General features: G+C 38.7%; 2 protein-coding genes across 6 annotated transcripts in view; one reads left to right on the forward strand and one right to left on the reverse strand.

Annotated features, from left to right (window-relative positions):
* CSPP1 (centrosome and spindle pole associated protein 1) overlaps window positions 1–9,856 on the forward strand; it is a 61,348-nt gene extending 51,492 nt beyond the window's left edge. For all 5 annotated transcript variants that reach the window (XM_066332104.1, XM_066332071.1, XM_066332087.1 and 2 more), the window contains 4 exons: window positions 1,204–1,267; window positions 4,796–4,905; window positions 5,062–5,212; window positions 9,058–9,856. In XM_066332104.1, the coding sequence (XP_066188201.1) occupies window positions 1,204–1,267; window positions 4,796–4,905; window positions 5,062–5,212; window positions 9,058–9,272 (540 nt within the window). In that variant the 3' untranslated portion in view covers window positions 9,273–9,856. The remainder of the gene's footprint in view (window positions 1–1,203; window positions 1,268–4,795; window positions 4,906–5,061; window positions 5,213–9,057) is intronic.
* A 2,746-nt stretch (window positions 9,857–12,602) lies between these two features.
* Window positions 12,603–24,085, reverse strand: part of ARFGEF1 (ADP ribosylation factor guanine nucleotide exchange factor 1) — an 85,891-nt gene continuing 74,408 nt past the window's right edge. Inside the window, 9 exon segments of the mRNA XM_066332061.1 lie at window positions 12,603–14,074; window positions 14,798–14,915; window positions 15,828–15,966; window positions 16,463–16,631; window positions 17,016–17,155; window positions 17,947–18,076; window positions 19,677–19,746; window positions 23,023–23,161; window positions 23,250–23,385. Of these exon segments, the coding sequence (XP_066188158.1) occupies window positions 13,910–14,074; window positions 14,798–14,915; window positions 15,828–15,966; window positions 16,463–16,631; window positions 17,016–17,155; window positions 17,947–18,076; window positions 19,677–19,746; window positions 23,023–23,161; window positions 23,250–23,385 (1,206 nt within the window). The 3' untranslated portion in view covers window positions 12,603–13,909.

The following is a 24,085-nucleotide window of genomic DNA, read 5'->3' on the forward strand; positions in this document are numbered from 1 at the left end:
GAGAAAGGAACATCATGTAACAAGTCAGCAAACAAATTCTTTTTCTCATCCACACAAATGACAGCTTCCTTAAACTTGATGTACAAGTTGCTTATCTTTCTATATAGAGAGGGCCTGATTCTTTAACTTTAACCTTTTATATTCATTGGTATTTATTTTATATTCAGATGATGTAAGATTGCTGCTGGGGGATGAGGATTAGTAGAAAAAGCCAAACCAGAAGCAGTTGCTCTGAATTTGGGTGGTTTAAGTGATGCACTTAGCACTGAAGAATTGGATCTGTTCTCAGATGAAATGTTTATTTTTTGACTTGGTGAAAAGAGCAAAATAAAGAGCTATCAAATTAGAATCCTGCACTAACCCAAAATTCTGAATAACAGAGTTCAATTGTATTTCAAGGTAACGTGAAACAATGAAAAACAGGAGACTGTGCAACAGCAAAGTTGTTAAACTTGAGGATAATGCTGTAACTAAATGCAGAAACAAAACAGTTTTTATTTAAAAAAATAATCACATGAATGCACTTTATAGTTGTAATTTAATGCCTGAAATTATCATTGAGAGTTTGCAGTCTAAAAGATTTGTTTTTTCTTGTTCCGTTTCCTGTGATAGTTTCTACTGCTTTGATTTTAGAGTGCTTTTTGACATAAATTATTCCTTAGGATTTTTGTAACAAATAGTTGCAACTATGAAGTGAACTATGAGTATTGGTCTTAGTGCTTGATATTATGATGTAGAATTTTGTTATTTTAATGCTTTAATGTCAAAGCTTGTATGTGGTGGGATAAGTTAAACATAAGGAATCATTCCTCATTTGATCAATACTTCATACAAACCTTAAGTGCAAAGCTCATTTTGAGCACTGACTGTTCTGAACCTCATGCAGAGTGACAAAGATCAATTTCTTGATGGAAATGTCTGTGTTACTGAAATTACCACAACAGTTGCCATGTGTAGGCAATTTCAACAAATGGGATTTAAACAGAAAAGTAAAAAAAAAAACAAATGCTTAAAGAGAAAATGACTTGTTTAAAAATGTATTGGGTTTTTAGAACCACAAAGTCAGGCATAGTAGAATATTAACACTGTAGAGCCGCTCTTTGCTTTGCAGAAGTTTGACAATTAATTTCCATTAATTATCATTTGGCCCCAGAAATATATTGAAGCCTCTGAATTTCCATTTTTTCTGTTTTGCTTTTGTAGTTCAGGAATGAATCTAATGAATTCCAGAAAAATTCACTGTTGGAATCAGACAGTGCTTTTATTGGTGAGTTTACACCTTCCCTTAACCATGTTGTGAACGTACAGACATGTAGAGAAATGAAATTAGAGAAATGCTAAGTCACTAAAATTATTATTATTGTTTTAGAGTTGCAGTGGTTGTAGCTATGGTGATTGGTTTGAAGTATTAGGAGCTATGTCTCCAAATTAAAATGAGATTTAGGAAATTTTACTGCAATAAATTTGTATAGATGATACCTCAATTTAATGATGCTGCTCAGTTGCCCTTTACCTCCTTACATATTTTCATGAGAAAGCATCTTTCTCTGCTCTTCGTGCTTTGTGTGAGAGGTTGGTCTTGTCAAGGGGCTTTTTTTGACATCTTCCAGCTTTGGATAAGGAAAAGCTAATATTTATTCAGGAAATATGTTGCAGTGGTAGCATAGGCAATGCTTTTCTATTGTTCTTCTGCAAACAATATAATTTATTGGCAATCACAGCTTACAATTGCAATCTGTCCACTGTGAAATACAAAAGTCTTAGACAGTCAGCAATTCTTTTCATGGTTATTCTTTTGATTTACAAGCATGCTTGATTTTTAAGTATGATTATATGGGTATAAAATAGCAATTCATTCCAAATTAGTCACTTTTCTGCTGTTTACATATTATTTCATTTCACTTGCAACATCCTACTTACAGACATTGTCACTTATTCATCACCTGAAGCAGAAGATTTTTAGTTTTCTAAAGATTTTTGTATACACTGCCTCATGTAATGTCCCTCTATTCAACCTTTATATGCATGGATGTAAAAGTGCTGTTTTATTTGCAGTTAGTAGAAATAACAAGACTAGAAAAACCCATATAGCTCAGGCCTTTGCATGTTATTTTCTATTGGCAGGCATTTCAGTTATCTTGAAATTTCTTTCAGTCATCTATGGGAAATCGTCTTGCAAAGTTTTTATTCTTTGCTGTAGGGGAGATGCAGTAGAGTCCTGCAGGTACTTTTTAATGAAGGACTGTTTCTATAAAGTGATTATTATCATCTCTGGCTTTAAAAGAGGTTAAAAGCAGAATTTTTCATTTGGAATGTATTCAAGCCTATTAATGTGCAAGTCCTGGAGTACAGGGCATTGGGAAGAGCACAGAGTGGGGCTTTCAGCCTTGTTCAGTGCATTTGGTTCTCTCTGTAGTCTGCAAAACCTTCCTTTTCAAGGTAGGCATTGTGGTGTATTGGTACAGCTCAGTGGTGAAAGGATGCCTCAGGAGAGCCCATCAGTCTGGGCTGGGGCCAAACATCCCATCTCAGCCAGGACAGGCTCATGGAGAGGAACACAAGATGCAGGGCAGACAAGCAGGACTCTTCCAGCTGCCAGTGACCTGGAGTTGACTGCAGTTCATAAGCCTTGCTAAGCTGGGCCTTTCACAGGTTGTCTTGCACAAATTGGAATTGGCAAATTTGAATCCCTGTTCACCATCAGCACTTTTATGTGGATAAATATCCAACCTGTGCCTTCTGTGAAGTATGTCCTTTCATCTGCTCTGAGGCTGCCACCTCTGTAATGGGGTGCTCTTGGTTATTCACCACTTACATGGGCTTCATGATATTTATAGTCCTTTCTCCTCTTCTTCACATCCAGCTGGTACTTGCAGTTTAGTGAGGTGTTGGAGTTAACCTAACATATTATTTATTCCCCCTCACCCCCTTTTTTCCCTTTCCCCCCCAAATAATTTATGACTGATGCAAACCATGTTCTTCAAAAGTGAGCGGTATGCATTAACTAAAAATGTGTCATTCTTTGCATTATTTGGGCTTCATAAATAGGTACTAACATTCTGAATATGAATCTGCTGACTTCCATCCCTGAAATGAAAAATAAAATCTATCATTCTCTGTGGGCTGTGAGTTGTGCTGCTCACATTGTCTGGGGGTCTTTTGTGAAATACAGGGAGTGTATTTTAACAGTGTTTATCATTTCCTAAGAAGAGTGTAACACTACCTTCTGTTTTGGTTGAGGTTTTTTTTGACATGGGTATTAAATCCAACTCAATTTTGACATCTATTATGTCAGCATTACATATGAGTTTTTCTCCTAGGGCTCAGAAACTTGAGGCAGTTAGAAATAAAGTGGATCATTAATATATTTTTTCTTTTTTTTTGCCTCACTGAAAACCCTAGAATCCATTAGTGTTAATGCAGTGATTTAAAAGCATCTCTGCAGCAGGATCTGAATGATAGATGCTTACAAAAACAGGTAGCATCTGATACTGATAATACACTAATGGCATAAATAAATTCTTAAGCTTGCCCTTTGTTGTGACAAATTCACATGGTTAAACCATTTTTTATATTCCAAGTAATAGCACTATTTTGAATAGAGTGAAGTTCAGCTGGTCTTGTAGCTGGAATTCTGATACATCAGCTGTTAGCCTGACACCATTTTGAAATTATGCTTTGATTTTTTTTTTACTTGAAACATTTGTGATAAGAGCGTGAGTACCTTTGGTGAAACTGGGGAAGAGAAATGTTGGGAGGAGAATAAAAAATGTAATTTTAGGGAAAAAAGCAACCAAAAGTATAAAAGAAGAAAAATATCTTGGTTATTCTGAACTTATTTGATATATTTTTCAAGCAAAAGTACTTAAATTTTCAACAAAAAAACTGTTTAGTTATTGAATTGTTATGTTTAGAATTTACACACATTTGTCTTTTAATTTTTTTAATTTTTTTTTTTTTTTTTTTTTTAACTCTATGCAAAGGTACTGTACTAACCACTCTTCCAAAACATGACTTTGTTGTATGAAGAGTAGTTGGTGGGAGTGGCTTCTGTAGGTTTTTGTTGAGCAGAGTCCCTTCTTTTCCTGGGAGGTTCTGTTCCAAAAGATGCCAGAGGGACTGCAGCAGGAAACAGAGCCCACTGTCTGCACCAAGCAGCAGCAAAGCCATCAACCAGCCCCAGGCAGGGGTTACTGGTCCCTGAGGAAAAAAACCCAAAGTACTTGTTTGAAACACGTTGTGTTTGAAAGAGTTTCTAGAGTCAGCAAAAGAAGGGGAGATAGACAAGTGTGAAGCAGAGACATGACCTTAGGGTTCATGTATATTATAAAAATGGATTAAACTCCCCCCACTGTAATGTGATACAAGTATGATCAAAAAGTGTAGTTATTTATTCTTGTATGAACAGATTCTAACATTGTACTAGATGAAAGGCAAAGATATGACCAAGGATGTGTGATTAAGGCACAGATTTTGTGTTACCATATTCTGTGTAAAACTATCAGTCCATGTAATGTTATTATGTATTCCATGTAACATATTTACAAACATAATCTGTTACATGATTGTATCTATTAATGACTGATTTTCCAAGTGTTCACTCTTTCAAGTAGAGGTGCTGTGCTCATTTGAGTATTCATTTACTTTAAATGTCTGAGTATAAACAAGATTTGTACTGAATACGTTCCTGTGATGGAGTCAAGTACAGTATGTAGGCCTGTTTCAAAACATAAACAGGTTGGAGCACTCCCTGGTATTTTGATATCTTTGAAAATGATTTCACCTGTTTTTCCAGGTGCTAATGGAGAAATGTTTTCTGCCTTAGAAGAAGTGAATTCATTACCACAGCATCCATCTTCTGCAAGGGAGAGGAGGCGACTAAAGCAGAGAGCTTTGGAGCGTGCTGTACGTACAAGAACTGACATGTGATGTTACACAGTTCCTGTGCTTCCACAGTGACTCCATGTTATGGCTCCTGAGGGACTACACATGGAGCTATTTGCCGTTTTAAAAAGGATGCTGTTTAACTGAAGGATTTGTGCATTTCTGGATTCCCTGCAGGAGGAAGTTCCAGCAGTGCAGACACGGTTGCTGCAGCCTGACAGCTTCTCTTTGCACTCCAACTTCAGCTTCGATGTTGATCAGGGGAAAGGCAAGAACGAGGAACGACTGCACAGACTGACTGAGCTCCAGCAGAAATCTCCTTCCTTGGGTATGCTCCCTGTAGCAGAGATGATATAATTACACTAAGTAATTACAATAATTAAAGGAACAAATAATAATAGGCTTCATGTAGCACAACAGTGAGCAACCAGATTAAACACAGGAGTTATTTATAGAGCTCTGTAGCTGGTACAAAGGCTTCCCCAGCACACCTCCTCTAGACTAAGTTTAGAGGAGGAGAATAGGAAAAGATTCTCATATTCCTATCTGATCAGCCACTCCTACTTGTCCCTGTGAGCATCAGTGCAGTGTGGGCAGCAGGATGGGGATATCCAGCTGCACAGCTGAAATGGCAGTGGGAAGAAATAAAACACCCGGGTGATGAATGATGATGAGATGCCTGTGTGAGTTAATTGGCATTACTGGGAGTCAGATGTCTGTGGTCCAACCAGCATGAAGATATGCCAGAGAACTGGGTATGATGAAGTACTTCAGTTTCTAGTTAATTTGATTTTTCTAGTGGTTTGTTCATATTAATGATCATTCAGTATTTTGAGTATATGAATACTTGATACTGATCCCTCTTTCACTGCACATACACTTGAATTCATTCCATGTTTCTTACATCAGGTGCTGGGAGTTGTCTTGGACCATCTCCAAATGCTGGCTGCCTGATCTAGACCCCTTTTGTGTATGAAGTGCCAATCATGTCAACCATTAATGGCCTTTAATTTCTCACATGGATTGTGACCCAGTTCATATACTCAGTGCTAATGATTCTTTCACAGGAGTCTGAAATCTCCCTTTTTTTTGGAGGTAGTTGCTATGCTGTCTAGGCAATTACAGTATCAGTCTCCTTTTTATAAACTTAATGAGAGTACAGATGCTGGCAGTATTTTTGATTCTGTTGCTATGGGTACTCTTACAAGCACTTCATTTTTTTTTTTTTCTTTTAACCATCTCACTGTGGTTTTAAGTCACTAAAAAAATAAACCCTATTCATACTAATTTTCTTCTATAACCTAAATAAACTCTTCGCTCATTTTACTCCACCCAGATATATATTTGCTATATGAACTACTTTTACTTCTATATCTTTGTGATACTTCATCTCTTTTATAATTTCACCGCACATCCTATGCACTACACTTTTTATTTTGCTTGCCTTCTGTTTGTCACAGCCTCCAGGACTTCAGCCTTTAGATAAATATAGTTTTGAGATGTGTGTGTATATATATATATATATATATATATATATATTTATATGTCTGTATGTAGCTTGTTCTCTGGACCCATCACTCATCCTTAGCATTTGTGCCTCTTGGAAAGGCAGCAGCAGATCTTCTTGCTCAGCTGTGGTTGTTCAGGCTGCACTGCTGCTTGCCCTCCTGTTCCCTCCTTGTGCTCAGGGATGTTACAGAAAAAAATGAGTGAAACCAAGTTGTTTTACTCCTTTTGCCTAAGAGTCTGAAAGAACCCTTGTGGCATCCTCTTGCTTTCTGAGCAGCCAGGACTGCTGAGAGAAAACAAATCTCTCAAATATATAGCTACAGAACTTGGTTTTCTTCCCTTGAAATGACCAGAGATGACAATTCACAGGCTTCGATAAATTCTAAGAGCTGATCTGGTTCAATAGGGAGGCTCTGTTCACAGCAGTTCACTGTCTCCTATGGGACTGATGTGGGAATCCTAAAGGCATCCTAGTATTGTTTGCTTAATTGGAAAATTAGAAAAAAAGAGTCAGGCCTTCTCCTTAATATTTACCCATCCAAAAAAAAATTCCCATCAGTGTAGATTTGGTGAATATTTGGGTGGTGGAGTCTCTGCGAGCCAGATACCATGTCTGTCAGAGTAGGCTCAGATACAGAAGGGGGAATTCTCAGATTTGGGCACACAAGATGTGCTGCTATTGGTGTTTTGCAGGAATCCAGATACCATTCAGTTTCTAAACCAGGATTTTATGCTAAGGAAAAGCTTTCCTTACCCTCAGCCTCCACATGCAAACTGAATTATCAAGAGTCTTGCTATGTGTCCCAATTAAGGACAGTTATTTACAGAGTGTGCAAAGTTTTAAAATTCATGATGAAGAAGTTCTGCAGTGCAGCTGATCTGCTGTGCTTTCTAAAAGCAGCACCGAGTCTGATCCAGTGATGTGCACTATGATCTTACCTCTGGCAGAACAGTTGGTCTTGCCTCTGACATCTGCAACATTTAAAGGCGTTGCTTTAAAGGCAGAAGTAGTTAAGTGTGGGGAAATGCAGCCCTCAGCCTTGACATTGACAGTTTGTTTCTCTCCAAACAGCCTTATTTTTATTGTTGCTAGTAGATATAATCTCTTAAAGCAGCAAACAGAAAATCAATTTTCTTTGGGTATCACTTTTCCTGCTGTGTGCTGGTAATCCCTCTAAACCTACATATGGAAAAACCTATGGGTTCCCACCCACAGGAGAGTTCATCTGACCCAAGATTTAGGAGACAAAGAGTTCACTCTACCAGCTTCAAGCACAGGAGATGACAGGCCCTAGAGAGAGGGAGGTCTGCTCTCACTTCTACTGTTGCAGACAAGTTTTAACAAGACTGGGAAGGCTTGGAGGATGATCAGATCATCTCTGTCTGTATGTGACAGAACTAATGATTCCTGCCAAGTTCTTTTGGAACAAAAAGTATTTGGCATTTTGTTTTAGAACCTGCAATCCCACCTAACAGACAGAGAGGAAAACTGAGCCCTTGCTCTCAGTGTATGTGGGGTTGTGCAGTTCCTGTCCTTCCCTTCACCCCTGCCTGCTGCTTCTCCAGCCCTTGGGCTCTCACACCCATGCTTAGACCGTCAACTTTCAGTTTTTAATGAGAAGCTTTGGTTCAAAGTCCCATTTTTTAAAAAGTCATCATTTTTGCAGAAAACCCTAAAATTTGTAAAAATCATCCAAATACTTAAACTACATGACACTTATTAATTGCTTAGGTGAATTATATCATCACTAAAAATACACAATTTTGTTTTGCTTGAATTAGGATGTTTCTGCAAAAAATTTTTTTCCTAATTCAGAGTTTTAAACACTTTTCTGCCCACTTTAAACAGCTAGAAACTAGAATCTCCTCATTGATGTGACTCAGTTTTAATTAAGAGGAAAATATTGCAGTTTTCAGTTGTTACAGGATAGCTGGGGTTTGCACAGTTTTTTTAATCTATGTAAAATTTAAATGTTGTGAGGCCAAAAAATGGAACATCAAAGAGAAATTTATACATTTATATCCCCTTATATAAAGTAAAATTTTATGTGTATGATAATCTAGACTAAGAACTATTTAAGATATTAGGTGTATGTATAATTGCTGACAGAATGGAAATATTTAGTCTAGAGTAATAATGAGTGCAAGTTCAAAGGCAAGGCAGCACTGCTTTTTGTTTGGTGGGGTTTGTTTTGTAGCTGGAACATCCCAACTAGGGCAGTTTCAGCATGGCATTGGACTGAGGTTTTGAGCTGTGCTGAGCTGTGATGCACAGGCTCACTTGCATTTGCACTGTAAAAACAGGTTAAAACAATTTTTCCTCAGTAAGAGGCTGGCTGTACAAGGTTCAGTCAGGCCACTGTAATTGAATGGCCTTATTTTGACATGCATTTTTATGCATATATGCACTGACAGATTGGAGTTCTCCCTAAATAGAAGTTTTTTAAGAAAGCAAGAACCCTCTGCGAGTCCACCCACCTGTGCCTGTGTCGTTATCCCCTTGCTGAGCTGCCGGTGGGGAGCTGCTGAGACCCAGTTCCCCAGAACATAAGTCGAAATGTCATTTAAAAGCATTATTGATGCACTGATTGCAGCCAAGCCTGCCCAGTGTTGTGAAGAGCTTCTGTCTCCTCTAACACGCGTGTTGCTCTCGTCCTCTCTCAGGTGATGACATTTCCTTAGGGGACGTGGATGACCTCCTGAAGCGCGCTCAGTCCCACGCCAGCTCGGCTGACACGGTGGCGACAGAGGCCTGGCTGCGGCCGGGAACATCGGCCACGCTCCGGAGACTGGTGGCGGAGCAGCCGAGCTCGGCGAAGCTGTCCCCGGACACGGCGCTGCCGCTGGGCTGGCACGGCCTCTCCACCGCGCACGGCTGACTCCGCCCGGGGAGCCGCGGGCCCGGAGGGAGCGCTGCAGCGCTGCGCCCGCCAGGAATCCTGCCCGGAGGGTTCTCTCTCCGTGTACGGAGTGTGCAGCTGTGTGTGGAATTGGAATAGCAATAATAAAGGAGCAGACACTGCACTGGAGCGGAGTTGGAGCACAGGGATGGTTCCTATTCCATGACGCGGGAAATGGAGGAAGAGCTTGGAAGCTTTTGCACTTTTTATACAACCTAAGTTTCAGCCTCAGAAACAGTGTGGTGTGTGTGAATTTGATATCAAAGATGTTTTTTAGCTTTAGAGTCAAACTCCAAAACTTTCTGGCATTAGAGTAGCCCAACAGCAGAAGGGCATTTGGTTTTTCCCCAAAGAGTGAGTAACTTGAAGGACACTGTTTTCATACAGGATAAATGCTGTCCTGCATGAAAGCACAGCTAACACTTTGATGGGAAAAAAAAAATAAAATTACTATCAGCAATTTGTCTTACATTCCCTAACTTGTCATGTGCTGAAAATACAGATATTGTTGAATATATTTATGTTTCTGATTGAAGAGTTAATAAAGTATTTTGTTAGTAAAATTATTTTTGTTACAGAAACTGTGAAAGCAGACTTCAATTTTCTTAATTTATTTGCTTCAGGTTTCATTTACTCATGAACAAACTGGTGTTAAGTCTATCTCCAAAAAAAAATAAAAACACATGGAAAATCTTTTAAGTGCAGAGAGCTTTAGCAGGGACATGGAGCAAGATTTTAGGAGTTCAGTGAACTACACAACCAGTGTGAAGCAGGGGCAATGCTGCAACTTTCCTCTTGGCTAGGAAATTCCCACTGAGAGCCCCAAACCTGATCAACAGAGAGGAAAGAAGATCCTAATAAACTACTGATGAAAACAAGAACTTTTTACAAAGGTCTTTTACTACACTGCCAGCTTCAAGCTTTTCTAAACCTGTCTGAAGGCTAAGGCAGTTCCTTGATGACAGCAGGCAGCTTGCTGACAGCTGTACTTCAAACTTGTGTGGTGTTGAGCTTCTTCACGGGCTTAGAACATTCCTTCCCAAACAGGATTTGCCAAATCAGGATAATTCTTACCCTGAATTCCTGGCTCAAGAGTAATTTCAGGTTCATCAGTGTGGGGATTGACAGTGCTGGCCCCTCAAGCAGGGGCACTGGTGTAATGCCCGACCTGGGCTGGAGCAGGAACCTCAGGCTGCATGGCTGCTTCAGCCTGGACTCCCAGAGACGGGGGAAGAACATTGAGGAAATGCTCTGTAATAGTACACCTACCTCCCTCTCATGCCAATGCTCACCTTGTGCCATCTATATTTTGTCACCTGCCCTGATGGCTCTCTCCACTTGCCTCACAAGTTGAACTTAGAGACACATTCACTGTACCAACTGCAAGCTAGGTGCAGAATTTCTCCCTCATCTGATTGCCTAGAGTTTAATTATTCTTTATTCCCCTGATTTTAATCAGGGCTTTTCCCCTGAGAGAAGCATGAAGCATTCCCCTAAAAAGCCACCCTCATTTCACTGCAATACGTTTTGTAAATGCCACAGACCATCAGAAGTTGGCATTCCTTTCCTCCACTTTATAGCCAGCATGTGGCACAACCCCTCTTTCAATTACTTTCTTCACCTGTGCCGTGGCCTGAAACCACTGAAATTACTTTAAGCTCACAGCTCAGCAGCCCTTAGCACCATGAATTCCACTCTTCCCTGCAGCTACCCTCCCCGTGGCACTCAGATGCTGCTTGGGCCACACTGAGTCCTTTGCATCTTTCCTTTCCAGATCTTTCTTCAGCTTTCTCTGCCTCTGCCAAGTCCAGCTTTTGGCAGGGCCCTTCTGCCTCCCTAACTTTTTATCATGACAGCTTCACCTGCAAAACAAATGTACCTGCAGTCCCAGCCCTGATGGATAGTGAGATGGCTAAAAGAGAATCTATTCTCTGCCCCTGACCCCAGATTTTGGATAATGACAATAAATGTGAGTGTTCAGAGAGGAGCAAGTTGAACACAATGCCCAGAGTACACCTGGTGCTACTCTAGCATTGCAAGAACTAAAGAGAGGCACTGAAGAGCTACGATGACACCTAAGTTCAGCTCCGAATGAACCAAAATTAAACAGCTGTTGGGCCTTTTCCACATTAAGCAATAAATAAGGCATGAGAAGGCCACGCTGTAAAAGAAAAATGTCATTATTTAAGAGGAGTACACAACAAAACAATGAAGCAGTGAGGTTTAAAACCAGAAAGAGCCCCACAGGCCCAGGTTTTTAGATAATTCATTGTACTCACTGTTTTTATCTTGAACACAGGTGATTAGAATGCAATTGGGCACACACACAAGGAGCAGTGGCTGTTTTAAATAGTGCTCAGGGCAGCAGTGTCAGGAACACCCTGGTAATGGTCTCAGAACAGTTTGCCAAAGCCATGGGGGACAGTATGACAATTAATAGGGATGGGACACATTATACTCACTCTAAAAATTATTACTGATCACTGTCAAACAAAGAAACACCTCAGACCTGGCCTAGCACAGCAGTTAAAGATTCAAACACAGCACAACAAACTGAACAAGTAAAATATAGCCCAAGAGGAAAGGCTAAAATTAATTCAAACCACCTCAATTCTCTCCCTCCTGACTCTGGTAAATTGCTATTTGGTTTTGCTCCACCATGATTAATTTTGTGAGCAAACTCTGAATCACAAGTCACAGCATTTTAATTCCCTTTTCTGGCTTTTCCAGTAAGTATTTAACTTATTTCTAGAGCCTGCTATCAATGTCTGTGGCAGACCCATTGCCCTGGAAAAGAGAGGAGGCTCCCTCACCCTTCCTGCTCCTCACACTGCTCTCCTGTGCCAGTCAGATTTGTGGGAACCCACTGGAGAACAATCCAATTCCACTCTTAGTAACAAAATCGAAGACACTGACAAGGCTGAGCTGGATGATGTGTTCCAAGTCAGCAGAACTGCAATGCCAGCCCTTCCCTTCTCCCTTTCTCCACCAGCTGTTTGGTGTTTGTATTTTAATCCCCAAAGAGCAACGGGCAGCACTTGAGCTTCTATCTGTGCAGAACTACAGGGGTCCATCTGAGCAGTTCAAGTAGTGCTTTTATTTTCCTCCAGCCCTGCCCATCTTTTTGTTTAATCTACCACTCCTGTATTTGTCTCTAACAGTGAGAAGAGGCATCCCAGTCAACCAGAGGGGACCCAACTTTCTGCTCCTGGGTCTGGGGTTTGCTCCTCTGAAACAAAAGCGTGAGAGGCAAAGCAAACTGTAAAACAAGTAGCTGTGGATTAGACTGGTTTTGATTGCACTGATGAAAGAGTTCAAAAACTTTATTGACCTATAACCTGATTAGAATATGCCAGATGAGAACCAAATATTGTACAGAAAGTTGTACAGAATTTTTTTTACATAGAAAACTTTACATATCTGTACCATATACATTTTGTCCATCTGAAAAAAATTTCTACATCCATTGTAATACAGAATGCTTGACAATCTCGTCTGTTAACCATCAGAGCACAATTCACAGTATGAATACATTTCCAATAAATTTAACCATCCCCAAACCATGCCAGATTTGTTACTTGAATATATCCAACATTAAATTCTGTACATAAGAGTGAAATCTACATCAAACAAAAAACATCTGACAGCAGACACAACCTAGACTTGTTTGCAGTGATTCAAGTTCCAGTCCTTGAAGGATCATCATTTCAATGGCTCGTTATATTTAAAAGCCCTAAAACAAGTATATTACAGGTAGTTATGTCAGTCGTGATATTTCTACCGCTGTTCTTGACAAAAAGTCGGTAACAATAACTTCTGAGCTACAATGAAACAAAACAAAACAAAAATAACAAAAAAAAAAAAAAAAAAAAAAAAAAAAAAAAAAAAAAACACCCAGGAAAAAAAATCACAACCCAAAAAAAGAAACCCAAACTTCTAGTGCATTTGGTAAACAAGGAAGAGTTATGGGCTTTCAACAGATCAGTAATACAGAAATAAAATAATTCGGGAAGAACTGTATAGTGTTAAGGAGTTTATATTACAGACCTGCATCTCTGTACATTTTCACAGAAGGATGATTACCAATGTCTCAGACAGCCTGAGTGTGCAAAAATCTTAGAATATCAGACATAGTTGCTAAATATTTTTTTCCATGAACAATAATCTCCATTTTCTTTTCACTATAAACATTTTATCCTTCAAAATACAGCTCTCCTGAGTTGTACTTCTTGCAGAAGCTCAAACCTTTACATATATATGTTTCTTTGGGTACATTTTACTTTCACACCCGCCACAGACATCTGTTGCTATGCTGCTGTCTAGGACAGTAAAGGACACTGCAGCCCGTGCTGGCAAGGGGACTGTGCTATAAACTGGCTCTGTGCTCAGCACAAGCCAGGCAAGAGAAACCGATGAGAGAGAATCCGCCAGGAAAGAGAGGGACTGGAGTGTTGCAAGCCTTAATTACAGTTGGAAGTGTCTGTACCATTAACCCGTGGATACACATTGCCAGAGAAAGAAATCACTGATATGGAGATCCAGACAGAGTGGCCCAGCTACCTGGTCCTTTTATTTAGCTGAGGAATATAAACTTTGAAACAGAGTGTCACTATCTGCTAATGCTTGCTTGTTCCAACCTCTTGCTCTGGTGGTTGGGATATTTGGAAAACCACACCAATCCGCAGGAAAAACCTTCGCAAGACAGCTCGAAGCTCAGGGATAAGGTCAAACTGCATGATTTCACACAACAAAGGATAGTAGAACGAGGCATGGGCCTTGAACTGAGGAAAAAACAAACAAGAAATGGCTGTTATACATCGGTAGACCTCAGGAAGCAAACGGCAAAACAAGAATTTTAAATACTCTCTCAAATGGGGGTGAGAAATCCACAATGTGACAAGCAGAAACACCTTTACAACTGACATTAGCAGTGCTAGAATAAGGCTAGCTGTGATGCACTCTGACAGATGCTCACCAGCTACACAAAGCTCCTTACTAATTCTTACTCTGCAAGAGGAAATCGTTTTCGATTATGAGTTTTTTCTTGCAGTTGGCCTTTTTCACTTAATTATTTCAGCCAAGTTTTCTTAGAAACAGAGGGAGATAAAACAGGGATTTATTCACTATACAATTGCTTTGGAGAAGGTGAAGGTGTACATGCACCTGCAGCACCGGCAGCAGAAACAACAGTTAATTCTTTGAATAAAATATCATCACTAATTGTCTTCCTCAGCAGGAAAGGGGTAAAAACAACTTAACACACACTTCTAAAAGATTCCAGCATCTTTAAACTTCTCTGACACATTTTATTTTATCACTCACTGCACCTTCACACTGAATTATTAGTGTCAGTATCTGTCAATTGCAGTTTGAATGTACATTCCCTCAACACAAGAGTGTCCACAGAGCAGCAGGAGCTTTTAAAGTCAAGTCTGTAACTGTGTGTCAGGTACCAGTCTGGAACTACTTCTTACCTGTACACATCATTCCAAACAGTTACTTACCCTTTCATCATTTATCTTCAGGACTTTAGTCAAAAATAAGAGTAAAAGGTTAGTCCAGGCTTCCCGATGACTTTCTGATGTAAGAGTGAGGAAATAGCTCAGAGCCTCGCTGCAGACACTGGAGACAAAAGACACAGAAGAATAACTCACATTTCCTTTTGAGCTTGGCTGCAGAGACAGGGCTTTGGCTTTGCAGCTTCTGGCAGTGTAGAGCCCTGGTGTAGAACAACAGCATTGTTTTATGAAAGCTGCTCTAAGCCTAGTTAATGGCAGAAAGCAGTGACTTTGTTCAAATCAAACCCCCAAAGTCCTGGGACTTCAGTAATAAGTAAGCACACAAAATGTGATTATGCTGCTTGTGCATGTATTTGAAACTTACTGAGTGCTCTTTGACAGGTATGTGACAAAATGCTATGTGGAGACTTTAGGAACATCTCATGTTGATGTAACCAGGCAGTTTTCATCCCTGCTTCCTAGTCTGTGAACCCTAAAGTCTTAGTCTTAAGTGTTGCTGTTGAGGTTGAAAGCCCTCCCTTATTCCAAATTACTCGAAAACTTTTTAAACAAAAAAACATTCCGATCAATAACCAAAGAGCCAAAGGCCTCTGTATGCTCACAAGGCTGCTTAAGCCCAGTGTCCATTTCTGAAAATGAGAACAAACAGTGCCAGTTCCCTAAAAAACCTGAGGTTAGTGAAAGAACCAACATGGTTTAAGTGATAGCTGCTTTCCTTTTTAAAGATGAGCTATAGTAAGTCCCCACCTACCCACATGATACAAAAAAAAGGTGACAAAATCTTTGTCCTCCTTGCAAGACATGTAATGAGAACAAAAAGGAGAGACAGCATCAGTAGCTGGAGGCACAGCACTGCTCACAGAACATAAAACTCTTAATATCAGCTGTGACCACCATGCACGTGTGTTAGCTCTACAAGTTTACTGCAAACAGAGGAGGTCTGTCCTTTTAAACAACCCACCCCTCTGTTGAACACCAGCAATAACACGAGCAGGTTCAGCTCCATGGACCTTACTTGAGCAGTCTCTGCTGCACCTCCTCCCAGGCGCTGGTGCGGCTCTCGTCCATGTACATGCGGAACAGGATGCGCAGCCCGCAGGCCAGGCTGCTCGTCTCCTGCTTCAGCAGGTTGGGCTTGGACTTGCCTTTGAAACCTACAGGAATTCCAAGCAGCCATTTACATCTTTGGTTCCGCTGACATTCTTTCTTACACTTCTCTTTCTAAGCATCTTCTGCACACAGACAGAAGAACCACCTCACAGGTAATTAATTTGTCATAATATTTAGTACAGCGAAGCACTGCTAGAAATTAACCTATTTATAAGTGCCATAATTGTGTTTGGCACCCATTTTTAATATCAGCTTCCTGTATTAAGTGGCTGTGAAATCTTTGTTTGTGCCTGCAGTTTTCAAGCATGGGACTCACACCTACAGGCCAAGACTCAGCTTGGCAGCTGTACCTCCGTGAAAACTTTAAATTTAGGAAACCAGAGATATTTGCACCTTCACAGATTAGTTCTCCTCCCTTTAGCAATCATACAGTTATAGAGCTAAAGCTTCAACTTTTACATTTGGCATCAAAGTACTTTTGACCTATTTTTGGGTCAATTCACACTGTCACAAAGTATTTCTCCAAGGGGACTGACTCACCTGCTTTCCAGAGAGCAGTTCTTTGTTCATTGTTTGAATTAAATGCTTTAGCAAATCTGTGAGATTCCAGCAGACAATCGAGAAGTTTGAAAAGCTGCTGTGATGTTAGGAAACGATACATCCCTTGATCCTGTGTATCCACATGGACATCAAAGTCTACTGCATCTCTCTATTAAAAAAGGGGGAAAGGAAAAAAAAATATTTGAAGAAAGAATTCACAACCATCTTCAGCAATCTCCTGTGGCAACTCAATCCTACCCTGTTTACACTTGTACTTGTACTTAAACTTAACACTGTATTAAAGGCTGTATCCACACCTCAGTTACACAAATCCCTTGGAACAATACATATTTAAATCTCCACAGTGCTGCCCTGGCACAGCAAATGCAATTCAATGGAATTTGTACAAGATCACAACAGTCCAATGGAAATTCTCAAACACAAGTAAAAATTGTAAATTAGCAGATGCTACAGGAGTTTAAGAAACCTTATATTTAAAACCTTTGGAGTAAAAGGTGTTAAAAAGAGAGAGACACCTATTAGCTCCACTTACTTGTGCTGCTGCTAGATTCTCTGCATCCTCTTTTTTGCTAGTTGCTGGGAAGAACACAATGTTGTCGATCGTCTGAATGAGTTCCAGCTGTACAACACACTTGATCAAAAGAGCAGCAAATAACTTCTGTTCTGGAAATTCTTTAAAGGAAAGAATATTACTTGTTAACTAGAGAACTTTTTTGAGCTGTTTTGAGGGCAAGTTGAAGAACAGTTTAACTTCAAGCACATGTGTAAACCAAACCTGGAATCCACCTGTACGAATTACTAAGACCAGGACAGATCACCGTGTTACCAACTGGAACTTCATAAAAAAACTGTTATCCTAAAGTTGTCTGTGATGCATTGGAACAACCTGGTTCAATGCTACCTAAAAATCACCAAAATGAGTGACTTCAGTGCAGCAGCAAGAGCCAGAGGCTGTTCCCAAGCAGGAGGCTCAGCACAGCACTGGCATCATTGCGTGTTTGCAGCTGTGGCAAGTACTGATGTACCACATGACCATTTTAAGGAACAACGCATAACTACACAAGGATCTTGAATAAGGGTTTGATAAACTCTCTTCAAATCATAGACAATTCTTTTTCTTTCTTTTTTTACTGCTTCTGTTGCATTTTGCACTAAAAAATCTCTGCTCCTAAGAAAAGAAATCTCATACAGCGTTGTAAGGAGACTACTATTTTTAATATTTTACTTTGGGTAAAAAGGCTAGAAGCCTGCAAGCTGAACTCTTGATATTTTTAAAACACAGGCCAAAAATGTGGACTCATAGGAGTCCAAGAGAATTCTCTCATACTATGTGAATTTAAACAAGGTGATTTCTTCATATCATGTTTCTGAAATCACAGCTGGGGCTTTAAATAATATATCAAACATGTGCTCCATACTATTCCTAACAGATACCAAATGCCAAAGCACTGCAGAGCACGCACTTGCTGCTGGCCTGGCTTTACTCGTTTCTTCAGCTACTGTGGCCCCTGTGCTGGGCTGATACGGGCGTCCATCTGAAGATCGAGGCTGGATGGAATCATGGATATCTACTGATTTCTGGGAGATTGTATCCTGAAAAGAACGAGAAAGAAATTAAGCAATTAACTCACAGAAAACTTGTGGTAATTGGTAATAGTGCTGGGCTCTTCAGAGCTCCAGACATTTGCTGTTTTGACACTGCACTTTCATTGACTTTAGTCATCCCTGCTATGAGCACACATGTACCAGAAAGATGAGCTACTAAGAAACAACTGAAAATTTAAAAGTGACAAATACTTAAGTACACAGAAAAGTTCAGTGAGCAGTATTTTTCCGATAGCAAGTAATTTTTCAGGTTTTCGTATCCTCTCTCCAAGCATTTCTTCTGTCACTCAAGAGTTACTATGGCTTTTACCACATCAAGAATAGGACGTTTGCTGCAAGGTTCCCATAAAGAACACCTCAGCTTCTCATATCAGTAGACCAAGGTTTTCATCTCTACTAAGTATTTTTTTAATAGGTATAATGTCTACAGATGGCAAAACACTCCATCATTTTGAGCAACCTAAAGAAAAATGGGACGAAAATATCTGAAGCCTGCAAAGATTCTATCTTACTAAATGAGACATCCAAAGTATTCTTCCTTTAGTATCATTTATTATCTAAGTTCTGTTAATTCTGAAGTTCCAAAATATCTTTTTACACTGAAGACAAAAGTATTTTTTAAAAACATTCATGCTAAACTCTTTCAAAGGGAAAAGATCTTTCAATTTATTCAAGATTAAGACATTTATTTGCCATTTATGCATGCTATTATATTTGACATACATGGATCAAAAATACAGCCAATATGTTTAGATCAAACCACTATAAATGAGTCACGGTACAGCATGAAGGTATAATACCCATAATACCCATGTAATGAGAACAGGCCTTCACATTTACCCTCTATTTAAACTGAATTATGTTAAGACTTCATAAAGATAAATGGAGGGAGTCAGTGTCTCTTAGTAAAGCTCATTTGGGACCATTATCCTTGAGCAACTACTACCAAGTGCTTCATTAATCTATAAAGAACTTTATGCAGTAATCCTGTGAGAATGACCAAAAGCTGAACTAATTCTCAGCAGCAGCAAAGCAGCTACAGGGCTGTCACTTGCAGGCAAATCCAGACTTCACATCAGTTTATTCAATCAATGCTAAGAAATCTGATGGTTACAAAATTTTCTACTTTAAATAGATACTTAAGGTCTTATTAGTTGAGAAAATTTGGAGGCAAAAAAAAGAGAAAAAGTCAATCTAATGGTCAATCTATCCCTCTTCAGCAGTTTCTCTTCTTTCCAATATATCAAAATAAAGGAAAACCATGACCTAAGCCACAAAACAACTCAAAGCCCAAATACAGTATTAGAGAAACCTGCCAGACACAGGACATTACCTAAAACAAACACAGGTAACTACCTACAGCCAGTTTCTTCAAGTCAGCTTTGCTGCAAACAAATACATACTTCTTTATCAATTAATTCCTTGCCATTTTTAAACATTAAATAGTGCTTGAGCTGGAAAAAAATTCAAGTAAATCAAAATTGAAAAATGTATTTAAACCAAGTATATTTTTCACCTATTCTACATCACAACACATTTGTACTGAACTCTTGCAATGTTAAATTATTGTTTTATTTCAGCAGCTTACCAGTTTTTCTTTTGCATCAGAGGGAGAGCCAGAGCAGAACTCCCCACCGACTGGTCGCCAAGTCAGCAGCCTTGAAAACACAAAACCAGTCCCAAATTTATTAAGTTTCAAATATCAATCAGAACCAACACTCTAGAAAGTCCCCTTCAACATGGTGTGGGTTTTTTGCATTCATTTCAAGTGCACTTAGACTTTGAAACATGTGAAAGAATAAAGTACTGTGTTTGCTGAAGTTTAACAATTCTGTGAACTACCTTGGATAGACAAGTGGAGTATATGGAGGTGGATTAGTTTTTCTCAGAAGCACTGGATTTCTCTTAAGGCAGTGTTTTGGTGCCATTAGTGGGCCTCTTCTCACACTGCCTTAAGCTTGACCTAGAATAAGGAATGAATCTACTCCAGAACAAATCACACAAACATTTGGAGATGTTTTGCATTCTCTGTCTAGGGTATATTCTAGGATTATGTTTCTATTTCCACTTAAAAATTCACCACTTCCACTCAGGATTCATTGCTGTTATGAGGTATCAAATAACTGACAATACTTCTGATCTCTTCCCTGATTTCCTATAGGACACTGCTGTCTTGAGGATCTTAACCTTAGCACTAAAATATTTCTACAGTAATTGTAACTTACTGAGACCGTCTGTGCCTGCCAAGAATTGAAGGCAATTGGATTAAATAACCTAAGTTGTCCCATCATTTCTTGTTCTATCCAATCTACTGCTGCAAAGTAAGATTGAAGTTACTTGTCATGATCTCAAATTCCTTAGTCTCAATCTGTGTGAGATAACACATATTGGACATTTGTGTCTGCACTTCCTTAAGGGAAAGTTTTCCCCATCAAGTTAAGCATCCTAAATGAATATACCACTGGACTCCAGAAAACTGAATACTGGACAAAGACAACTAAAAAGATAAATTGGAGAATAGATAAAGAAGAATAAGAATAGATAAAATCCTGAGGCATGTAATAAGGCAACAAATAAAGTGGAACAGAGAACTGAATTGATTCTTGAATGCTCCAAGGACATAAACTGAGGTATTGGGATAACAAGCCATTATGAGCTGGTAGAGGCCAGACCAGCATAGTCTGGCCAAGGAACCAATTCTAACTCCTGAATTTTTTTGAAGAGGGCACTCACACTGGATTTCTCAGCACCAGAAAGCCAAGACTCGCTCTTGTGAAGCTTCAGAAAATTTAAATTAAATACTCGGTACTGAAATGGTTTGTGGTTTTCTAGTAACTGATCCCTGCAGAAACTGGTAGCTGAGTAAATATAGTACATGTCCAAAAAAGAAATATGATCAACTCTTTGCAAAAAAGTAACTTGCCAAGAACCAGCAGAGGTTGATACTGCAACTAAAAACTTGCACAGCCAATGTTGCAGCTCTTAAATTAGAAAAGCTGCACAACACCTGGAAGATGTTTCATATGAATGCTAAAAAAACCCAAATGTAACCCTATCTGTTTAGACTAATAAGAAGCTCTGCCAGAAGATACTTTACACTCCAGAGATTCATAGCCTCTGACTATTTGAAGGCAATTGGCAATAAAGTACTTGCCCATAAAGTTTTCATATATACCAGAGTTTGATTTGTCTGTCTTCATTTCAACATTAACCACTGTGTTACTTCCAGGCATGGAAAAACAAAGGTAAAAAGATCATTTGCCTTCTCTAAGCACTGAAGCAGCCACCACAACAAGCTGAGTATTAAAACTGCATTGTCAAAAAAGAAAATACTAAAAAACTATGGATGGGAAGGCAGGGCAGGAAAAGCTCCACTGGAGAGAAAAAAAAAAGCTAATAGAGGGACTAAGAAATAAAAATATGAAATGGCAGTCAAACCAGGAGACTCAGAAAAAGAACCAGATCCCATAAAATAGAGGAAAAACCAAGTATCTTCCTAGGACTCAGAAAGAGAAGGAAAAGAAGATGAGTACCTTCACATAAAATCAAAATAAGACTACCGAAGTTGGGAACCTCCCAGAAATTTTAGAAGGAATAATATAATGAAGTTATCAAAAGATGGTATAGAAAGATTAAGAGAAAGAAAGAGAAAGTTAAAGAAAGAAGTCGGATACTCTCCTAAGAAAAATAACCCATTTGAGAAGCAGAAGAGCCTCAACATCAAAGTGAATAATGCACTTATTTCAAATATAACTAAAGGCAACAAGAATATTTTGAGTATCTAAATATCAAGATATGTAAAATGCTGCTCTAGAAAGACTTCTAATATTCAACTATAAGTACACCCAGAAATTTAAGTTTTGATCATATGCTGAAACCAAAGCAAATGTTCTGCTAGTGAACATTAAATTCAAAATCTTTCCAAGTACAGGCCACAGTAAATTAGGGTTAATTCAGCTGAAATTTACATCCAGAGATTTGGGTTCCGATTTTATTTCTGGCATTTACCAAAATGCAGAAGTATCTTGCTAGCTCCCAAATATTTCAGCTTCATTTTATAATTATTCTTGATGGAATTAATTTATACCTACTTACATAATAAAACAGGTGAGGTAGTGACAGATTTTATCTTTTAATGGATGAATGAAGCTCTCTTACAGTGCTATCTGATATACAACTCTAAAATTAAGGAAAGACTGACATGCAGAAGGTTCCTTTTGCTTCAGTTTTCTTCAGGCCTGAAGTAGGTCCCAGAAGCAAAAAATATGAACTGGATGAAACACAGCACTTAGAATGGTACAGCCTTACTCCAAGAAACCTCATACAGAGTTATTATACGAACAGGAGTTACCAAATATCCAATGTCATTTTCACAAAAATATTAAGATTCATATAAGCATATGAGAATTGACCATAAACCACAGAGACTTAAATCCGTAAGACTGTTGTAGTATTTTAGTATTTCATGGAAAAGGCTCCACATGTAATTGCAAACAGCAAAGTCTGCATCTTCTATTACAAAGAAAATAACAAAAAAAAATTAGATAGTACTTCTCCATAAATCCAAAACCTTAAAACTGATTCGTGTTACATTCTGGGGGTTGTTGGTGTTTTTTTTTTTTTTTTTTTTTTTTTTTTTTTTTTTTTTTTTTTTTTTTTTTTTTTTTTTTTTTTTTTTTTGGGGGGGGTGTTGTTGGTGTTGTTGTTGTTTTGCTTATCTCCTATAGGGTATTTTAGCTTTTAACACTTTATCATTAACAATACAGAAGAATACCTACACCTCATTTATAATCACTTTACAAGTAAGTCTGTTTCTCTTTAGTCCACACTTAACAGCTTTTTTTATCCCATCTATGAGAGATCTAATAGTTTGAAATGGGTAAATCATTTAGATAAACTATTCTACAAAGTATAAATATTAACAGTTGTCTTACGCATGAGGGATTGTAGTTTTGAAAATATCCAGCATGCAAGTGCAAGTTTTATCCCAGATTTCTAGGGTAAACTTTTCACCATTAAGGATGACAACATTCTCCAAACAGTTTGTACCAGATCGAGCCAGTTGTTCATTGTCTGTAAGAGACAAACAGTGCATTTGTTTATTCACATTCAACAGAGTAAAATGTTAACACTGTTTTAACATAACTGGTACAGTTCCTACCTTGCTGCACACACCAGTACAGCTGTGCAAATATATCATCCAAAAGAACATCACTAAGTACTTCTAAATACTGTGTAAATACATCACATATTGCATAAAGTGCATGGTTACAGGTAGTTGTCATCCATTCAGCTTTCTAGGAGTCAAAAAAAGATAAGTTACAACCATAAGGTGAAACTTCTGTATATTACACATATAGATGAACATTTCTATTTACTCAGTTTGCTTTACAGTGACATGAAATTTGTTTCTGTATCTCAAAACCTCAAAATTTGGAGCCTCGACTCCTGCTTTGCTAACTAGCAAGTATAAAAAGAACTATAGGACCAGACAAACAAAAAACTGTCTTAGTGTCCAATCCTAGCTCAATGATTTAACACCAAGCTAAAGCTTTGTTTAAGTGTTTTCCAGGGAAAAAAATTTACCAAGTGAGACATGTCCTACTACAAATAGCCAGACAAAGCCTCCCAAACAGTCGACAATTTTGATCTAACTTCTAATACTAATAATTTACACATTAGTTACATTTTAAGGCCCATTTCAGTTGTTTTTCAGAACAGTACCTGCTTCTGGTTTGGCAGATCAAAACCCAGATGGCTGGCCAAAAGTGTGCAATAACAGCACAGTGTTGTTTTGGGTGGTTTTTCTTTGTTTGTGGGTTGGTTATGGAGTTTTTTTGGTTTCTGTTTGGCTGAGGAGTTTTTTTTTTCGCCTTGTCATCAAAAAATTTTGAACTAACAAAACTTATTTCTTCTAATTGTGACTTCACTGCTCATTACAAGCCTCACTCAAGTGAGCACGTTGTCTGTCTCAGATTCCAAACATTACATATAAAA

The sequence above is a fragment of the Sylvia atricapilla genome, chromosome 1, assembly GCF_009819655.1.
Source record: "Sylvia atricapilla isolate bSylAtr1 chromosome 1, bSylAtr1.pri, whole genome shotgun sequence".
NCBI classification, from domain to species: Eukaryota; Metazoa; Chordata; class Aves; order Passeriformes; family Sylviidae; genus Sylvia; species Sylvia atricapilla.